The sequence below is a fragment of the Ananas comosus genome, linkage group 12 (assembly GCF_001540865.1).
Source record: "Ananas comosus cultivar F153 linkage group 12, ASM154086v1, whole genome shotgun sequence".
NCBI lineage: Eukaryota > Viridiplantae > Streptophyta > Magnoliopsida > Poales > Bromeliaceae > Ananas > Ananas comosus.
This window is the reverse complement of record NC_033632.1, coordinates 4156701-4177367: the sequence shown is the minus strand read 5'-3', so window position 1 is coordinate 4177367 and position 20667 is coordinate 4156701. Positions and strand designations below refer to the sequence as shown.

At 35.7% G+C, this 20667-nt stretch overlaps 3 protein-coding genes across 4 annotated transcripts; 1 reads left to right on the top strand and 2 right to left on the bottom strand.

The window, feature by feature from the left end:
* Positions 758-6941, bottom strand: LOC109718875 (protein NAR1). Its single transcript, XM_020245340.1, has 11 exons — positions 6560-6941; positions 5963-6045; positions 5393-5546; positions 4851-5037; positions 4163-4289; positions 3446-3623; positions 3293-3342; positions 2655-2826; positions 2151-2277; positions 1702-1793; positions 758-1272 (listed from the first exon to the last, which is right to left on the bottom strand). Exons 1-11 carry the CDS (start codon positions 6674-6676, stop codon positions 1120-1122), a joined length of 1440 nt encoding a protein of 479 aa, XP_020100929.1. The 5' UTR covers positions 6677-6941; the 3' UTR covers positions 758-1119.
* LOC109718877 (uroporphyrinogen-III synthase, chloroplastic) lies at positions 8191-14473 on the top strand. Its single transcript, XM_020245341.1, has 10 exons — positions 8191-8459; positions 9838-9925; positions 10937-11003; positions 11448-11566; positions 12416-12511; positions 12842-12897; positions 13131-13216; positions 13808-13942; positions 14107-14158; positions 14262-14473. The coding sequence occupies exons 1-10, from the start codon at positions 8259-8261 to the stop codon at positions 14274-14276; spliced, it is 915 nt and encodes a 304-aa protein (XP_020100930.1). The 5' UTR covers positions 8191-8258; the 3' UTR covers positions 14277-14473.
* LOC109718665 (serine--tRNA ligase, chloroplastic/mitochondrial) lies at positions 14824-19701 on the bottom strand. 2 transcript variants are annotated; one of them, XM_020245005.1, is made up of 10 exons: positions 19392-19701; positions 18807-18961; positions 18181-18274; positions 17956-18104; positions 17758-17850; positions 17034-17213; positions 16266-16432; positions 15678-15812; positions 15500-15593; positions 14824-15383 (listed from the first exon to the last, which is right to left on the bottom strand). In XM_020245005.1, the coding sequence occupies exons 1-10, from the start codon at positions 19609-19611 to the stop codon at positions 15099-15101; spliced, it is 1572 nt and encodes a 523-aa protein (XP_020100594.1). In that variant the 5' UTR covers positions 19612-19701; the 3' UTR covers positions 14824-15098. The 2 variants fall into 2 exon arrangements, with proteins under 2 accessions (XP_020100594.1, XP_020100595.1); XM_020245006.1 differs by lacking the exon at positions 19392-19701 and having other exon boundaries at positions 18181-18281; positions 18807-18956.

Here is a 20667-nt window from a genome sequence, read left to right as displayed (position 1 = left end):
AAAAACCTATAAATCACGATCTTGCTGATGATAATTGTTGAGAGTTTAATCATTCCCTAACAAACACGCGATTTCGAAGACCTGCTCTAAAATAAGCCCTAATCGACTTTTTCAAATGAATCTCGCTTGCTTGTTCAAGCAAAAATTTGAAGCCACAGAAACCTGAAGAAGAAGAGGGTCTAGATTTATAGCCCAATGTCCTCAAAAGACTCCAAATATTGCAAGGGCTAATTTCGACACTTAAGAGATTAAACCACATAGAATTAGAACCTAAGAAACCTAAACCAACTAGGAAACCAATCGACTGCGAATGTCGGTCGATTGATTGGCCTCGGAATGGAAAACAATGCAGGTTCACAACTCTAATTCCAAGAGCATTTAGCACTCAAACATTAGTAACTTAGATCCAAACTAAAATCGACTTAGCGGGTTAGCAGAGTCTACACAAGATGCCATGTAGTATCCACCATGGGTGCCCATTTCATCATGTTTATTGCTCCTGAACCTACTTTACCACATGCAGAAACTTCCTCTAAGGCACAACATATGAATCAATCAATGCAATGAATTTGGAACCTTACCTAAGGAAATAGAGAAGAAAAAAAAAGAAAGAAAAAAAAAGAAGAAGAGGAGATAACACATGAATCAAAACAAATTAATGGGGAATCTACAAAAGAAAATAAAAGCCAATATATTCGATCCAATAAGAAGCGGATATTTGCTAGTAAAAGAATTTGACTAGAAATGATACTACACATAAAAAAAAGAAAAGAAAAAAGAATGCTCTGTTTTTTTTTTTTTTTTCCCTTTACTTACAAAGAAGACAAAATTATTGCAGTACATTTTACAGCAAAATTGAAAATAAGTACACGAAAGAACTATCATATTCTACGCCATTCATAAAACTGTAGTTAGCAATCCTCTTTCCTATTATCAACCCCTTTTTTCTTTCCTTTCCTTTTTTTTTTTTTTAGCGGAAGCTTGTAGATAACATTACATTGTCGATCGCTAGGCACAAGCTTCAATTTATTCCACTTTATCGACACCTTTAGTTAAAGCAGCTCGAGAGCCAACTGAATCCACTGAAAGCAATGGGGACTTGAAAGAAACTCATCTGTTTCACCAGTTATGCAGCTGAGAGGCAATGCTTTTAACCAGCGGATGGTATTCTGTGTGCAAGTATTTCTTGGCTTTCTCCGAACCGGGCTCGCCAAGCCACTCATCGTATAATCTCTTCGCAATTGGGTTATCGAAAGGATTAGCAACTAACACCTGTTATACACGAGAGAAATTATAGTTTTATAAAACCATTAGAACAAATCTTTGAAGATTTTATAGAAGGCCTTTTGAGTATATGCCCCAGCAAATATGTGAAAGTATGTAAATGCCCCTACAAAGCTGGTATTTGCATGCAACCCTCGGAAAGTCACATTTGTTTGCATTCACACACCCGTCGGGCGTATATATGCAAAATTGTTTTTGCATAAATACCCTCCAGTAAGGGCACAAGCAAATAAACAATGTTTTAGGGAGCATGCGTACAAATCCAACTTCAAAAGCTTATTTGTGCAATTTCTTGTATATGCAGCAATATCTATGCCACAAAAAGAGAAAACAGAAGTGGTAACATCTGGCTGAGTGTAACTTCACCAAAGTTCTTCGAAAAGCCTAATCAATGCGACCGCAACACAAAGGACTTACATCTTGCATATATATATTCTCCAATTGTCGAATAAGATCTTTGGATGATTGACCTTTCTTTGGTTTTATCTGCCCTCCTCCATTAAGACAGCCTGTGTCCGATATTAAAGAGTTATTGGTCATGTCACATAACTTCCACAATTCTATATACAGATAAAATGCAGCTTTAAACTTCAATAATGCAATATTTAATCCTCTTGATATTTTATAATTTAAAAAATTTAAATATTCTAGAAGTGTAGGAAGACAGAGGAGGAAAAAAATAATAATATTAAAGACCTAATTTAGTTTATTATAAAACTTTGTGACATAAAACACATAATGTCCATATTATAAGAAAAATATTCTAACAACAAAAAGCAAATAAAACTTGAAAATCTAACCGAGGATCTATTGTTGATATGTTCAAGTAGCTTTTGAGAAAAATACAAGACTAAATCTGAGGGTACCTGAAGGACATGCCATAACTTCAATAAAGTGGTAATCGCATTTCCCGATTTTAATTTTCCTGACAACATTCTGAAGATTTCGGAAGCCATAACAAAGTGCAAATTTCAACACAGGTTTGCCTTCCACCTGCATGCACATGTAATATGAACGATTTAGTTTCACTTAGTCAAGTTATGTAGAATTATTTGCATATACCACTTCAAACATGCAAAATTGCGTAAAAATACTTTCAAAGAGGGTATTTGGCTTGCATAACCTAAATAAACATATTTGCATCCATGATCCTCAAGTGGTATGCATGCAAAAACATTTTAGCACATTTACCCAGGTAGGGATGTGCACAAATAAACACGGTTTTCAGGGTCCTGAGTGCATAAAAACCAACTTTGCAGATGTATTTGTTACAACTTCACATATTGCAGGGGTATAATCACCAAAAAATAAAAATAAAAAAGATTTTCCTTCATGAAAGTGGTGACAAGGGAAAAAGAGGGTAGTCTTACTTCTAATACTACTTCACGAAAATCCGAATTCCGCAAGGTTTTAAATTCAATAGGACCTTCGATATCTCTTCCAAAGAGTGTTTTTGCAGCGTGGCGAAAAACTGTCTCTGCATAACCTCCAGAACCACCAGTAACCCCATAAAGATACCCTTCTTCATTGACATTCGTCAACCTGGTTTCACGAACAAAACATTATTGATCATCTATATAAACATCTCTAAAACATAACGAAGATGTTACAGAAAAACCTAATAACGAACGAAGAAGAATCAAATCTAACAAATCAACAGATGCTCATAGCAACTTGGCTTTTGAACATCTCCTCTACTCTAGATAATAGAAGCTTGCAACAATCAGTATTTGGCTAAGGAAGATCGTTTTGTAGGATAGAAGCAAAAATTCCGCTTCTAGAATTCTGCTTCCACTGCAGCACAAAGCTGTTTGGAAGATTTTAATGATAATGATTTTTGTGCTTTCTTTATATATCTCTATAATGTTGTTAGTGCTTTCTTCATATATCTTTACTTGAACAATACTCATGCAAAAGCTCCGACTCACATACACTACAGGCCCTAAGAACCTATCATAGATTTCATGTAAGAAAGAAGAAAAGCATTTAGAGCATCTCAAAGACTTACAGTCTGTCAAGTGGAGCTTCCTCCAAGGCCTTGAAATCCATAGACTTGGACTGCAGCAGTGAGACAAGCACTATTATTGTTATCAACATATTCATGAATCTTTCTCACAAGAAATAAATTCAACAAACAGAAGTATTAGAAACACATCGTCACCTGTATTAAATCTAGCACTTCCCCAGTTGTTAAAACTGAGTCTACCTCCACAATTTTCAAACCTGGATTTTCATCGCCATTTTCTGTATTTTCCAATGTGAAAATAAAATCATCCCTGGCAGCTTCTAGCTTTTTATCGTAACAGGGCATTACAGTAACATGATAGATATCCTCTGGCCTATAACATAAACAAAAATGGTGTCAACAAGACAGGGAGATAGGAAAATCAAAATAACAGCAAACTTCTTGAACCAAGTAATATAAACAAAATCAACACTACTTGAACAGGATTGGCAGATTTCTAAATTGAGCCTTCTAGATATATCCTTGCTAAATCATCAATTCACTTATAAAACCTCATAAAATCTGAATTTTCCAGTACATACCCCACTTCAAAGTAAAGTTTCTCACAAAAAGTACACATATCTTCGGATGGAAAGACATCCAATTCATTGACTTTTTTATTATAGAGGGGCGATTTTTTTTTAATTTCAAGGGTTTTTAAGTTTTTGACAAAATGCTAGGAAGGAAAAAAGGCTTCTTCATTCATATGAATTTGAAGAACGTAAAAGGAAAAAAAAAGAGCAAAATTTAAAACTAAGTCATAGTCAAGCATATTGGAAATACAATGACATAAGTGTATTTGATTACCAAAATTTCGTATAACTTGGAACAACTATGTTGCCAAGCATTTATGCAAACAAGCAACATACTTACTTGAGACCAAGTTTTTGAGCTGTGTGGTGCTTGATAGCGGACCCAATAGCTTGTTGAGGACTCTTTACAGAGGAAATATTGGGTAAGATATATGATCCAAGTGTCTTTTCAGCATAGCATATCCAACCTGAATTTAAAAAATAATTTTATATCAAGGAATGACTACATCAGTCTATCATTTTTAGTTGCATGATTCTGACAACCAAGCAATAGCTATGATAAAGGTTGACAAAAGATAGGACTATAAAATAGCAATAGACACAACCACAAGTGTTATTCTAATTTCTGCCCCTATACTATGGCTGTAGAAATTGTACAAAAGGGCCAGATATCATGATATAAACACTTTAGAATTAGAGTGAAAAAACACCACACTTTGAATGCTATACAAAACAAAAAAGGGCTTTTGCATGTATATTCCCGAAAATCATCTATTTACATATATATATTCTGTAAAAACTAAATTTTAATATATGCCTCTTAAAAGTAGAGTTCCTTGCAAAAGATACCCTTAAGGTGTGGGAGTCACTTAACTCATGGGCCCATTTTCCTTCGGGTACATATGGAAGTAATTGAGTTTTTCAAAGGCCATGTGTGAACATTTTCAGATTTATCCTGGGATACAAGAGGGTAATTTGGATCTGTAAATATTTAAAGTTCCTAAAGTAGGCAGTGAATAGCAATCTACCAGGGCATGCAGATGAAAGAATAGGAAGGCTTGATCCGCATTCTTTGCCACCAGATAGCTGATGCTGCTTGTAACGTGAAATGAATTCATTACATGATTCAATAAGGGAAAGATCTCGACTACAACTTGTATCATAAACAGCCTTCACTCCCATCGACTTCAACAGAGTAGTAAGCTTCCTGAATACCTGACAACAGAAAAGGCGACAATAATTGATTATTAAAATCAATAAACCATATAAGAATATTGATGTCTTTTAAAACAAAAATAAGATTGAGCAATAGTAAATTAATAAAATTACATATTCCCATATTAAACAGCAGAATTTGCTGTCCACTGATAACAGAAACTTCTAGGATCAAATGAATACCTCCTCTAAATGCTACTAAAATCAAAAACACATTACGCAGATTTTACAGACACCAAGATGACATTCTTATATACTTTTATCAAGACAAATCACACAAATATGCATGTTCAAAGCATGATGTGATATTCAGCACAGACAAGACAGTACACACATAATAAGCTAAAATTGATACCTGCGATGGAGATAGATCAAAGTATGAAGCTAACGAGGCTCTCGACTGGGGAGATATGGAGACAATAACAGCCTTGTCTGAATTAACATGGGAGATAAACTCATTCAAACTTTGCTTCTCGAGCATCACAGTTTCCGCTGAAGTTACGCAACCACTGAAAATTCCCAGAGAATGAGTAAGTGTATTATCTCTTACACCACAGTTTTACCAGTCACATACAAGAGAAAGTAAGTTTCCTAAAGAACTGCACGCACTGCTACTCTACCTTCTGAAATTTTGTTTTTAAACTACCATTCTACATAGTTTAAGTAGAAGAATTATTCGATTTGCCTATATCTTCCTTCTTAGGCATTTTTAGTGATTTGCAGGACACATGATCTCCTGCAAGAAGAGCTTCTCAATGCAGCAAACGCAGAAACAAAAGCTTCAAATTGGAGCTTCTGCTTTTGGGACACAAAGCACATTTCAGCTTTACACCGCAGGAAAAGCTTTCGACTTTCAAAGTCAAATCGCATAACTGCTCCTTTTTAGAGCAGAGTTGTTACAAAAGTTAGGGAAAAGGTAACATACCTGCATGCCAAGCAGTCCTTAAGTGAAATCTTAACAGCTTCCTCTTGTGATTGCTGGCTGCTAGGTTTCTCTCTTTCTTTGTTCTGCAAACAGTATGACTATATAAGAAACAACTCTAGGAAAAAAAGGGGAAAAAAAATCAAAATTTCAAGAAATAAAGATAATAGCAAGAAATAATTGACTGTAATCGCATCAATATATTCTTTGCAACTGAAAATTTTACTTAAGCGTGCGGCTGCTGATTAAGGAAAACTAATGAAAATTCAAGTAGAAACGAATTAAAGTTCACTTTTTTTGCAACTAAACTAATAGTATCTTTTTTCCTTAAAAGTGATCCCATACAACTTGGACAAATATTATTAATTAAAACTAAACAAATTAATTCAAAATTAATATAAAAGATCACAAATTTGTACAAAATGCAAATCTAATCCATAAAACTAAAAACTATTTAACGCGCCAAACTATCTAAAATCCAAACAAATTCATAAATTCCTTCAAATTCAAGTTTAATTCTTTACCTTCAAAAAAAAAAAAAAAAAAAAAAAAAAAAAAAAAAAACCCAAAAGCAAATTAGGGCTAACGAAATCGAGATACCTCAACCCTCTCGTGCTTCGATTTGATCGCCTTGAGCGAGACGATGCAATCCTGCGACGGCGCGATGAAGTCGTTGAGATCGCCGAGGCGGAGCGCCGGGGAGAACTTCTCCGACATCGCACAGCCCCAAATATCTCCCCAATCCCCTCCCAAATCGCTCAAAAATAGCTCAAAAACTAGGAAAAAAGGGTGTGGACAAGAATCGCTCTTTTTATATAGCGGAGGTAAGAGAATTCGATAATGGATTCTTCTTCTTCTTCTTCTTCGTCGTCGTCGTCGACTTTGTCTCCAAGAAGAGAGGAGATGTGGCGAATGGGGGATTAGGGTTTTCGGGTTTTGGGGAAAAGGAACGGTGCAAAAGCGAGAGGCGGTGGAAGAAGAGAGTGTCGCGTCGGTCGGGTTTAATATGGGTTTTTTCCTAACCCGACCCGATGGGGTTGACTTCTTTGTTCTCACCCTCGCTAAATTACAAATTACAAAAAATTAAAAAATAAAAAGGATAAATTGCTCTTTTGGTCCTCAAAATATGGGCGCCTAACGCTTTAATTCTTAAATTTTAATTTATTATAATTAATTGCTTCATTTTCTGAATTATTATTATAATTAAAGTTCACAATTTAATTTAATTGGCTAAATATTAAGATACTGCTAATATAAAAGTGATTCAGCAGTATTGTGATTGATGATGCGACAATAATTAATATGATGCATAATTTTCATATCAACAAATTAATTTTGAATTGTGAAATTTAATTATAATAATTTATAAAATTTCGATCATAAATTATAACAAATTAAAATTTGGGCACTAAAATGTCATGGGCGAGGATCAAAAATGTAATTTACCTAAATAAGAAAACTGTTAACTAAAAATCTGTTTATCATATTTTGATTATATTATTATTATTATTATTTAATAATAATAAAATAAAATTAAGTTATAATAAATAAATTTTTTAATATTATAATAATATATTGAGTATATTAAAATTAGTGAATAAATTCAAATAACCTTACCACAAACTTATTATATTTTATTATAAGACTTAATCTTTGTCATGTTAATTTTTTAAAAATACTAAAAAACTCAAAACCTAGTACTAGATGATGTAATATATATGCTCTATTTCGGTTATGTACAAGCAGCATCTCTCGTAATTAAATTACTAATTAACTTATCAACAAAAAACTTCAACAATCTTAACCTAATTAGATAATTAGATATAAAGTTGAGTTGGTGATAATTAAATTTTATTACTTTTGAGTTGCACGCTTAGCAGTACTTTTAGAAAATAAGCAATATAATTGGTAAGCTCTAAAAAAGTATATATATCTTATACCAGAATTTATTAAACATTTTAAATTTTTAGTATTTTAAAAAAATGATTAATAAGGAAAAAGATTAATTCTTGATTCTTAGATGAGAAAGTGTAAGATGTAAATCTCTTTTTAGGGAATACACATAGAAGTGTTGTTAGAAAATGACACGACTACTAATTTATGGTATTATTAACAAATTATGCGCCCCCCCCACCCCCCAAAAAAAAGAAAGTGAAATGCTCCTGTCTATAGACCAGGTCCACGCAACAACTCCCCACAGCCCCTTGCGCTGTTCCGTGGACCAGGAGCATAAAACCCTTTCCTCTTCCTCTTCTCACTCCTCCTCATCACATACCCCAACACCTCCCCTTCTCCAATAATGGCGACGACCCTCCTCCTCCTCCCTCCACACGCCCTTCCTCTTCCTCCTTCTCCCTCTTCCTCCTCTTTTGGGAAGAGGAGACCCCCCTTCGCCTCTCTCAAGCTCCGAGCTTGCTCTTCGCCGCCGCCGCCTCCTCCGGAGCCTAAGGTGGTGGTCACGCGGGAGCAGGGGAAGAACGCGAAGCTCATCGACGCGCTGGTAAATTTGCTTTAAGACAGTGTGAATCGAATTGGGCTGTGATTTGTTCCCCCGTTTGATGCTTCGTTGGTTCTAATTTTGGTGGATTTGAATCGTAGAGTGAGAATGGGCAATTGAATTGGGTTCCGATTTGTTCCTCCGTTTGGTGCTTCGTTTCTTCTAATGTGGTTTGGAACGAAGAATGGGATTGGGCAAATGGGTTCGCTTTGTTTTGCCTCAAAATGTGAAATTTGTTTCATTTATTGTGTCTGAGTAGTGTGAGTTGAATTGATTTTCAATTTTTTTCTTTATCTGATGCTTTATTGCTTCTAATTTTGGGGATTTGAATCGTCGAGTGAGAATGCGCAAATGGGTTCTCTTCGTTATGCCCCAAATTGCGAAATTGCTTTCATTTCCTGTGTCCGGATAGTGTGAATTGAATTGGGTTTCAATTTGTTTCTCATTTTATTGCCTCGTTGCTTCTAATTTTTGCGAATTTGAATGGAGAAAAAAAAGGAAGTGGCCTAATGAGTTCTCTTTGTTTTGCTTAAAAATGTGAATTTTTCCTCATTTTTTGCGTCTGGAAAGTGTGAATTGAATTGGGTTTCAATTTTTTTTGGGTATTATTGCCTATTTGGCATCTAATTATGGGAATGGGCAAATGAGTTCTCTTTGTTATGCATCAAAATGTGGAATTGTCTTCATTTCGTAATTGAATTGAAAAAAGGGAATTTTGGTGAATTTGAATTTGAAAAAAAGGGAATGGCCTAACGGTTCCACTTTTTTTTGTCTCAAGATAATGTGAATTGAATTGTTTTTTTTTTTTTTTTGATGAGCAAAGGTGATTATTGACCCCAATTATAATTAGCTCTTTTAGCTCTCATTGATATATCTTTCGCAATTTCTTTGGTGTAAGTGCTTGTTCTGTTTCTCTTTCTTATTCTATTTTACATGGTACTGCAGGAATTTCTTCTGTTTATTTCAAATTGTCAATTACTTTTTCTTCAATGCGTGTGAATTTGAAGCACAAACTAGTTCCTTTCCTTGGCCTCCCATTGTATCCAAGAGTCATCGGCGTGACATGATAATTTTAGGCTATAGCGTTCTTGCTAAGTAACTATGCCACCTTCATTGTATCATAGCTGGTGATTTCAATCCTAGTTTGAAGAGAGAAATTTTCCTTGTTCGGTTTGTAACGTAGTATACCAATCAAAATTTCAGTCAACGAGAGAAGAATGATGGTGCCCTTTTGGTCCTCAATAAATTTTACTAAAGTGCACATTGATTCCTGGACTTATATAACCTACAATTTATTACACGGCGTGTCTTCTCCATTTCTCTGTAAGAGTGAGGTAGTTCTTTATCCTGTTTCCTTTTTTTTTAAAAATTTCTATTATAGGCAAAGCATAGCATCCACTGTTTGGAGCTTCCTCTTATTAAGCACACGCAAGGGCCTGATGCGAATAGGCTCCCAGCTCTCTTGAATGGTAAGTTTCTAAACTTCGTCACCTGTGCCATGTTTCTTTCACATTATTTTAGCGGGGCTATCACAAATGCATTTTTATCAATGCTTCAGAAAATGTCTTGGGTTGGCGTTGAAAGTTTAGAACCATAATCCAAAACAAACAAAATAAAATGAGGGGCCTCATCGAGTTGACTGCAGCTTTCTGCGGAAGTGTTTCTTGAGTGTAGATTTTTCAAAGAGCCCTAAAAACTATTTCATTGAAGATCACCAACCTCTTCTTACTGCAGCTGTAAGTAGAAGTGTCAAATTGAACCTTCTGCTTTTGGAGTTCAGAAGCTCTTTGGCTTCTTGCCACAAGGTTTTAGTTTTTGTTAGTCGAATGCCTAGCTTTTGCTTCTGGAGTAGAAAAGCTTTTCTAGAAGCCAAGCTAAATGAGTGCAAAATATCTAAGACAAAGAAGGGTACTTCACCTCCTTTCATTATCACTGCTTTTCTTTGCAAACTCAACCTACATAAATCATTGACCACAAGATTACTTGTTTTTGAAGCTCGAGAATCCAAACATGTTTATAGGGCTGTAAGTGTTTCTTGTAGTTACTCCATCTATTTAGCCACTGTGTGTTGTTTTGCTGATTCCACTTCGAACTATACTTTCTTTTCATTTTTTTATCTGAAATGAAATCATCAGGTGATTGTGTATGCCAAACACTTAAAATTGTCCATTGCATGGAAAAATACCTCGAGTGTATTCTGGTGAAACTACCAAATATATATAGACAATACATTCGTACTATTGATTTTATGAATCAAAGAGAGGATAGTCATAACTACACGGCAATAATTTGGAAAAAAAAAAAAACTAGAATGCATGAAAATGTTAATGTGAATGTATCATTATTGTATGGCTCGAGGACTAGCTAAAGTTAAAACAGAATTATAAAATCTCATAAAGTAAGGAGTGTTATGCAAGTTTTCTTTTGCACGTAAGATTTTATTAGTATGCATGATTAATAATTTGTCCTTCTTTCTTCAGACGCTGAGTTTGACTGGATTGTTGTAACTTCTCCAGAAGCCGCTGCAGTGTTCCTTGAAGCTTGGAAGTAAGTGTCGAATAATTTTGGATGATCTTCACTAGTTTTCTTCTATGTGTAATAATATGCCTTAGACCATGGTTTGCCCATATACTTCATCAAACTGTGTATGTACTTTGCTATGTTAGTTTAGTTAGATTGAGCTTTTAATAGAGCTCTGATGTCTGGCATAGGTGCATAGTCAGTTGGTCTTTGGACTTCAAATAGATTGGTCAAAAGTTAATGGGGTCAAATTTGTTCAGCAGTGAAATCATTATAGTGAATAATTATTGGAAAACATGTCATTAATTTACAACATGTTGGATATTGTGTTGATATAGTAACAAATACAGTTCTTTTAGCTTGGGTTGCATAGAAAATTGCTATCTGTAACTGTTTGTTCCAATACTTATTTTTGCATGTCAAATCATTGGGATCGAACTTTCTGCTATCAAATGTCTCATGTACTATTAGGGCTGCGGGAAATCCTAAAGTGAAAATTGCAGTGGTTGGAGCTGGTACAGCGAGCATTTTTAATGAAGTGTTGCAGTTTAATGGACAAACTCTTGAGGTTGCATTTTCCCCTTCAAAAGGTAATGCAAGTTTTTTATTTCCAAGGGCACGCTCCTTATTCTGTTCGTTTTTTTTTTTTGTGGAGTCCTACATCTGGTATTTCTAATATATCCTGAAAAAAAATCTATCTAAACGTATACCCCTGTGCAATGTAAATTTTTACATGCATTCTCAAGAGTTCATTTTCTTTTGACAAAACCCTTACCGTGAGGTGGGAAGTCATTCAACTTTTTTAGCGTTAGTGTGGAAAATATGCTTTTGGATCTATCGAAGGTAGAATTGTTGCTTGTGTTTGTGGTTTGTCGGCCCTCGATCCTATCTCATACTTCAACCTAACAATCCAAAATAAAATTAATTTTTTAAAACCAAGAGACTGCAACTCAGTGGACTTGGGCCCTGAAGTAGGAGATATGATGGAGTGTTGATTTCTGGGTGGCGCATGGCATGGTGTTGTGCACCTAGTGCAGGTAATAATTAGTATTATGTAAGATGGTAGACCGTGATTAAACAAAACAAGTAACATTATTTAGCACTGTATTTATTGGCTTACATTGCTCTATATCAGGTAATAATTGTTGCTATTTTCTCTTTATTTGTTTATTTTCTCTTCTTCGCAAGTTATGTTACATACTACCTAATGAAATATGCTTTTACTTTCCTTTTGTTTTTGGTTTCTGTTCTTTTCTTTTTCATATCTTATTTCTTCTCGCATTCAACTGCATAGGAGTGAAGGAAACTCATAAAGTGGCTGTCGTTCAGTACAAAAGAACAACCTTTTTCTTTTTTTTAAAAAAATAATATTTACAGTAATGATAACTCCAGCATTGTTTTAACTTCCACATTAAGTCTCTTTTTTATTTCCTTGTCAGCGACGGGCAAAGTTTTAGCTTCGGAGCTCCCAAAATCCACTCACAAGAGCTGTAAAGTTTTATATCCTGCATCCGTGAAAGCTGGCAATGAAATTGGTGGGTTTTCTGGGTATAGATAATGGTATACTTTCTTCAAAATCTGATATCTTATCTTAATGTATTATTAATTTTTAAGTTTGATGTGAGGTGTTAGTTTATAATAGTGGCATTATTTCCTGAAGCTGTTGACACTTGTTGTTTCTATTCTAGAATTACTGTAAACATACACTAATCTGTTCCTTTGTAATGTTTATCCTTTTTTCTCTCCATCTTTTTCTTCTTTTGGTGCATCAACTAATTGGTGTTTTAGATTTTGCATGATCTAAATAGTCACATGTCCTCAAAACTTAATACGAATTACTCTACAATATTCTCTTTCTGATGCAGAGGGTGGCTTATCAGATCGAGGCTTTGAGGTGACAAGGCTGAATACTTATAACACTGTAAATCCTGAATCTTCTGCATATTAATGTTCTATAACTATTATTTTTCCGCATTTATTTTCAAACTATGCTATTTAACACCCTCCCTCCCCAGTTAAAATTGGTCTTAATCTAGTGTACACTAAATTTCCTACTTCGAGTTTTTCAAAAGGTGCTTAAAATGTTGCATCATCAAACAGATAGGGACATAGATTGATCACTTTGTTGTGCAACAATCTACTTGGTATATGCAGGTACCTGTACAAGAAGTGCACCCAGTGCTTTTAAAACAAGCTCTCTCTGCTCCGGTTGTTGCAGTAGCTTCACCTTCAGCAATTCGGTAATTCCAGAAATTGCACCTTATGATTTACATATTTCTCTTATTTTGCAGCTTTGTCGGAAATACATTGTCAGTCATGTGCAACTGAGATCTGTTCATTGGCGGATATTTGCTTTGCCTTCTTGACTCACAAGACCTGTTATATTATTTGCCTTCATGTATGTGCAAACTGATAAGAACTTGCAAAGTTCATCGAGTCCCTGTCTGGAAACTAGGCATGTGGCTAACAAAATGTCCGGAGCTTCTACTTTAGTTGAAGGCTACAATGAGCTTTTGGTCTCCAAAAGCAAAAGCTCTAATTTAATGCTTTTACTTCATCTGCAATGAGCTGTTGAAGAAATTTTAATGAAAAAGCTTGTAGTGTTAAAAGGACAAAATTTAGAAAAATGTTGTCTAGTAGCTTCAGCTTTTAGAGATAGTAGTTTCTTCACATGACATCCAAGCAGGAAGATCCTAACTCCCAAGTCTTTTTGAGCTCTTAGGTCTCATGTAATTTTCTCTCATTTCATTTAATATCATGTCTTGGGCGTATTAGGAAGTATCTATATGATATATTTTGCTAGTAAGTTGATCGACCTCTTCCTGAAACAGTGCTTGGGCAAATCTTATACCGGAATCAGAAAATTGGGATAATTCAGTCGCTTGTATCGGTGAGACGACTGCATCAGCTGCAAAGGGAATAGGTTTGAAGAATGTGTATTACCCAACTAACCCTGGCCTTGAAGGGTAAGTCCTCCATGATGTAACTACAGATTAGTCATCTGATTTTGGGTATATAGTAGTAGGATATGGTGGACCTGTAAAAGCTCTCTCTCCCTCTCTCTTTCTCTCTAAAACGATATCGACCCACGATGTTTCTGATGGTCGCCTTTTATGTTGGTTTTTGACAGCTGGGTTGAGATCATCCTAGAAGCTTTGATAGCCCAAGACCAGATTGACAAGGTTTATGTTCTATGCCATCTGCCTTGCTATTTCCTTTCTTTTTCTATAAATTTTATTCATTTCTTAGTAGAATTTTTCTTCTGATCCCTTTTTCCTATTTCAGGCCCTAGTTTCTTGATGAGTAAGCACATAGAGGGAAATTGAAGAGTGCCATTGTTAGATGATTGTAGATTTGTCTTGTTTATTCCTGCATCACACTTACCAGAACAACCTCAAATATCAGAGGCATTTATGCACCTTTCTGTTCTACATCTATCTATGTACATTATTTGTAACATTTTGTATAAAAATTAAGAGGTTGTGCTTTTTTTATTAGTGCACAGGTTATCAAGCTGGAAAGAAAAATGGCTGAGTGTGGTTCAGTTCCTGATTTTTGGTTAAACAGATTATTCCCCAACCTTGAATAATTGTATTTTATTTTTTGAAAATGACCCTCAATTCTAACTGCATTTTACAACAAGCCTTAGCAGGTGAATAGAGCAACAACCATTAGATGGCAAGGTAGAATCAATTACCAAAGTATTTTAAGTATTTTTTTATAGAGATAAAAGATAAATCTCTTCCTTTGTAGTAGAATTCAAGATCTGATGAAAACTGGCTAATAAACCACTCAATAATTTGGTCAGAATGTTCATTTGATCTGTGTCAATATAAGCAACAAGAAGGAAATCAACAGCATAACTTTTAAATATTCCCAGTTGCAGTAATGCACTTAAATGGCTTTTCTTCCCCTCTTACCTATATACTCAAATAACCATCTTCCACTGAATTGAAAAAAACGAAGGAAACAAAACCAATAAATAACCCCTTTACTTTATGCGTGTTAGAAAGAATCAACTTTCATATTAGTGCTTAACATCAACAAAAATCTCTATAAATAAAAACAGGGCGGAGCGGGGGAGATGAAAATTTAGGAACAAACTGCCATAAGATCGGAGAATCACATGTGCTTCGGAGAGATGAGTTGAAGACCACCCATATAAGGCCGAAGTGGCTCGGGAATTATTACAGATCCATCCTCTTGCTGGAAATTCTCCAAAAGGCATACTATCATGCGTGGAACGGCGCAGGCGGTGGCATTTAAAGTGTGAACAAACTGCATGGGGGCCGAGCTGCTCCCTTTTCCCTTTTTGGCCTTTGTTGTCGAGAGATCCATAACAGATGGGCGATATCGGATTCCCAATCTCCTGCTTTGATAATCAGTGCAGTTGGACGCGCTTGAGATCTGTTAGGGTTCCAATATGAGTAAAGTTAGCATTTCTTTGTATAGCAATGCATTCTTTTAGGTTAATTACATTAACCTCTGAAATTTGTTCTGCATAACAATTAAGTTTCGCATACCTCCCCATAGCGGCCTAGGCCCGGCATCCATGCTTCCACATCAAACTTCCTATATGCCGGCGCGCCCAAATCACCTGATGCCATATCCAAAACCCTAAAGAAAAAAACAATGGTAAATTACCACAGAGAAAGGAAAATTGATGTATAAAATACACAAAAAGAAAAGATTAGGAAGTACTTGAAATGAAGACCGAGAGACGAGAAAAGATCTTCTTCAATAGAAATAAGTTCTTCATGGTACATGTTGCTGTCCTCTGGCCGGCAGAAGACGAACATCTCGACCTTACTAAATTGATGAACTCGATAGAGGCCCCTGTTCAAGAATAACAGCCCCTGAATTCAGCTTACTGTAAAAACGACGGAGTTTTGACATACATATTCCTGTAATATCTGAATTTTCACATATACTGTCAAATGTGCAGTTTCTTTCACTGTTTCACAATACCCGCGAGGAAAGTTGCTTGCGTTAGGAAAACCTTTTAAAGAGGGCTTTGCGGCAACTACAAGGACATGTTAATGTAAGAAGTTTTAAGTATTTGGCACATATGAGAATTAAGATTTTGCAGGAATATAGATGATAATAGATAACTTCACAGGCGTACAAATGTAAATTGTTAAATTAAATAAAACAACCGTTATTCTCCAATAGCTTAAACTACTAGAGAAAGGTATTTTTGATATTTATGTTTAAAACCCCCCTCACATCTGGGCTCGAGACTTTTTGATATCAAACTACATTATTAGATAGTAAAAGAAGCAGACTCACCTAGTGGCTGTGCCAGCCGCACCAGCTTCAGTGCGAAAACAGTGAGAATAAGCTACATATTTTAGAGGTAAAGAGGATTCCGGAAGAATCGAATCCATATGGATGCCTCCAACAGGGATCTCTGCAGTTCCAATAAGGCATTGGTCACTATCTTCAATTGAATAAACCTGTTGAGGAAAAACAAAAGCACTTATGACAGCTTAGTTCCGTACTTTGAAGTAAATTGTCATAAAACACTCCAAATTTTTTTTAAAAAAGGGACGGCTTACATGCTAGAGCTTTATTAAACTTGTTAACCTAATTAAATAAAATACATCTCTCCACATCAAGCAGTACATCATTGGTATCAAGCAGTACATCATTAGTTTTGAACTCTTTCATGGTAATAACAATATGTTTATTTAGCTATAAGCCTTCATAATAACCGCCTAAAAATGTATTGCCAAGCCAATATATTAAACTTTCTTCGCACTAGTCTTATCATTTTCTTTGGAAAGATAAGTTTTGATAATATCACAATTTTACACCCAATATTACAGGAATCTCCTCCTACAAATATAAATGTTCATTACTGATTGAATTAACAACAATCTCTTTAGAAAATATCTTCAATTATTTAAACTTTTGTGTTGAGTTCACGTGGCACTTAAGATATGCAAGGAAAAAAATGAAAATTGTGCAACTATTTAACCAAGTCAATGTACAACCAGCTTCGAGCTGGAATCATCATCATATAACTTTATAAGAGGGCAGGGTAAAAGCACATACCTGAGTGTTTTGGCCTCGGGGTTGAAAGCCACACTTTTCAACTACAGATGATCTCACAATCTCTGGAGTTATAAGAGGTGTAAAACCCCTTTTTGAGACGTCCGCAATTGCCCAATTAATAAGGGCCATTTCTAACAAAACAGCTTCATTCTTTAAATAATAAAACTTCGAACCACTGACCTAGAGAGAAGACAAAATACAAAAATTTTCAAAAAACCTGCAGAATTCATGCGAGATAAAGTGAAATAAAAAGCCCTATCCTAAGGAAGGGAAGTCACGATAATCAAACTTGGAGCTTGTTTTGGCCCAGCTGGACAATCTGAAAAAAGCTAGTTGAGTGCAGCTGCTCGAAGAAGCACTAATAGCTTTTCTATTTAAATCTCCTCTCTAGCAAAAGCAATAGGTCCAAATTGGAGTTTCTTTGGCACCCAACAGTTCAGTTTAATGCCCTACCACACCAAATGAGCCAGCCTATTTGTCATAGCCAAAAAATTTATTTCAGATTTACATATTTTTGGCCACATTCTTAGGTCCATCAATTCAAGTTGATGATACCAGTAAATGAGCATATGTATGTTCTGTCCTACTACAGCTAATAACTGATGATTAAGCATTTGGGACCATGCACAGAGGTTGTCTTTTTTCTTATTTTACTCCTTCGTCATAAGTACTAAACAACTACAGGGTCCTCATTTCATTACATTTTATATGTATTAACAAGTACCTCAGCTGCTGCATCAAAATCAAATAAATCAAGTTCCTTCCCCAGGCGAAGATGATCTTTGACCTCAAAATTAAACTCCTTTGGACTACCTATCTATGCAATTTCAAAAATAGAACTATATCAGGGTGGTCAATTTAAAGCAAAAAAAAAAGTTGTCAAGATAAATAGGTTAGGAAAAAAAACAGAAAAAAATATCACCGTCTTTCTCACTACAGAACTCTCCTCGCCCCCTATAGGAACGTCTGGATGCATTGAATTAGGTATACACTGAGCTTCCTGTTGAAGCTTATCAGTTAGTTGAACAAGGTCTTCCTCTAGGGCAACGAGCCCTTCTTTTAAGCTTTTTCCTGCAAAAAGACTGAAAAATATGAAAACGAAAAGCCTTGGGAGATGAAATAAATATGCAGCTCTTATAAATTTTACCTTCTTCTACAAGAGCTTGGCGTATAGATGGCTCTAGTTTCCCTTTCATCTTATTTGCAACGATGTTTCTCTCAGCTCGGAGCCGTTCAACCTCCTGCCATCTGTGATTGAAAATTAGAGATTTTTTGCATCGTTTTCTTTTTTTATTATTATCTTTAATAGTATCGTCTACTCCTACTAGATTGCTTCATATCTTCTATCTTCCACACAAGTGCATCTCTGACAGAAAATGGAAGCTTCCTAAAACCAGCCATTTACCTAACAAAAGATCTGTAGTCTTTTTACGTAGTTACAAGTTACAATGAGCTTTTGGTCCATAAAACTAGAAGCTCCAATTTGAAGCTACTGTTCTATGAATATACTATAAGAGAAAGCCACCGAAGAGATTGTTCCTGAAAAAGCTATTAGGCATCTTTGATGAGCTCTATCTAACCAGCACTTCTGCAGAAGCTCCGGGCTAGCCAACCTGGCCCGAAGCAAGAAGCGTTGATCTAATCCTGAGGTAAAGTAATATACGAAACATGATATTTGGTGTAATGAACCAAAAGTGAGGTTTTCTTACATACATATATAATGTATACTAAGCCATTCAGTAAAATTACATCTAACAGAACAAAAGGCCTGACCTTTTGGACGTTAAGGAACTTCTCATAGAGTTCGAGCACAAGTTCTAGGTTAGCAGTGGAGTTCCTATTCTTGATATTGGCTGCGACTGCATCCTTGTTATCCCTAATCCATTTGAAATCTATCGCAGCTCTCCATTGCGGCTTAGCGGCCGTAACTGCAACTCAGCCCCAAAAAATCCGAATTAAATTGAGATAAAAAAGAAAGAGGAAATTGAAAAGTGGCATTTGCGTACGTATCCCTACAAAGTCTAGAAATTGCGCATCCATTCCTCAAGTTTCTTAATTCTAATAAGTACTCGACTAAATTTAAAATTTTGCTTAATTTCCAACTGCTAGAGAATTCAAATTCACATAAAACTCATGAGACTACAAAATGATATAAAAGATATTCTTTTCAAGGACATAATGATCAATTTCAAATAGTTAACTAGCGGAAAGCGATAAATTCGCAAAAATTTACAAGTTAGAGCGGTAAATTTGATCACTTGAAACTACAAGAGTAAAAAATTATGCGCAAATTTGACAAATTTGACAAATTTGCAAGGATATGTATGCGAACTTCCGAATCAGAAGGGAGAAGCGTACCCTTCTGCTCTTCTTGCGCCGCGAGGGCGGCCGTGGGCTGGGCGGAGATCGAGAAGGGCCTACGGAGAAAGCAGCGGTGGCCGTGATGGAAGAGGGGGAGGGCTAGGGTTAGGGTTAGGGTTTTGAGGGTGGAGGAGAGAGGTGAGGGGCGGAGGAAGAAGATGGAGGGGGCGAGCGATGCGGCGGCGCCTCCCAAACAACGGGGTGGTATCATCGACATTGGAGAGGGAGAGAGAGGGGAAGAAGCGGCGGCGGAGGTGGTGGTGGAGGAGGAGGAGGAGAGAGGAGGGTGGAGGAGGAGGAGGAGAGAGGGTGGAGGGTTTAAGAGATGAGGTAGGGATAATAAAAGGCGAGCGCACGTGTGCATTCGCCCGTGTGATCGTGTGGCTGGAAAAGTCGGCGGACTAAGCTGTTCCGGCGCCGGCTTCTTACTGGAAAAACTCGGCATTCTGCTGCTGTTTCGGCGCCGATGTTCGTCTTCGTATTCAGGGGATTATTACCAAAAGAGAATGACATCAAACAAAAAAAAAAAATTTCTCCTGAACAAAGAAAAATATTAGGTATTAAAACTGCCGGAATTCAGGTTGTAAATATATAAAAGATTAAGGATCAAACGCGATTTAGCAAAAAGTTGAGGAAAAGAGTTTTCAATATCGTTATATGATATTTCGAATTTCGTCTATGAATATTTCATTATAAGCATTTGAGTTTTTCCAAATTCACATCGTAAATATAATAGGTTGAGTATCAAATTAGATGCAATAAAAAATTGAGATAAATAAGTTTCACTATTATTTTGATATTGCAAGTTCAACTTTTATCTTTAAACTTTTTGATTTATCCTACTTTAAAGTCTCCAATCATTAAAAAAAAGAATTTTCTTTAGAATACTTACGTCAGTTATATATGTAAAATGAGTTTTTTTTTTGGAAAAATTTCAAAAACCCCCCCTGTGGTTTCGTGCATTCTCACTTTGCTACCCTGTGGTTTAAAACGTATCAATTTACCCCCCTGTGGTTTCATTTTTATCTTTTCGGAAGCTTTTTCGTTAATATTTCGTTAAATTATATACAAAAAACTTCAGATAACCATCTATATTTATCGAATAGTCACTTTAGTATCCTTTAATTTTAACTTTGTCACTGATTTAAAAAAAAATAATAATAAAATTGATAATAAAAAGATAAAAACGAAACCACATGGGGGCAAATTGATACGTTTTAAACCACAGGGTAGCAAAGTGAGAATGCACGAAACCACAGGGGGGATTTTTAAA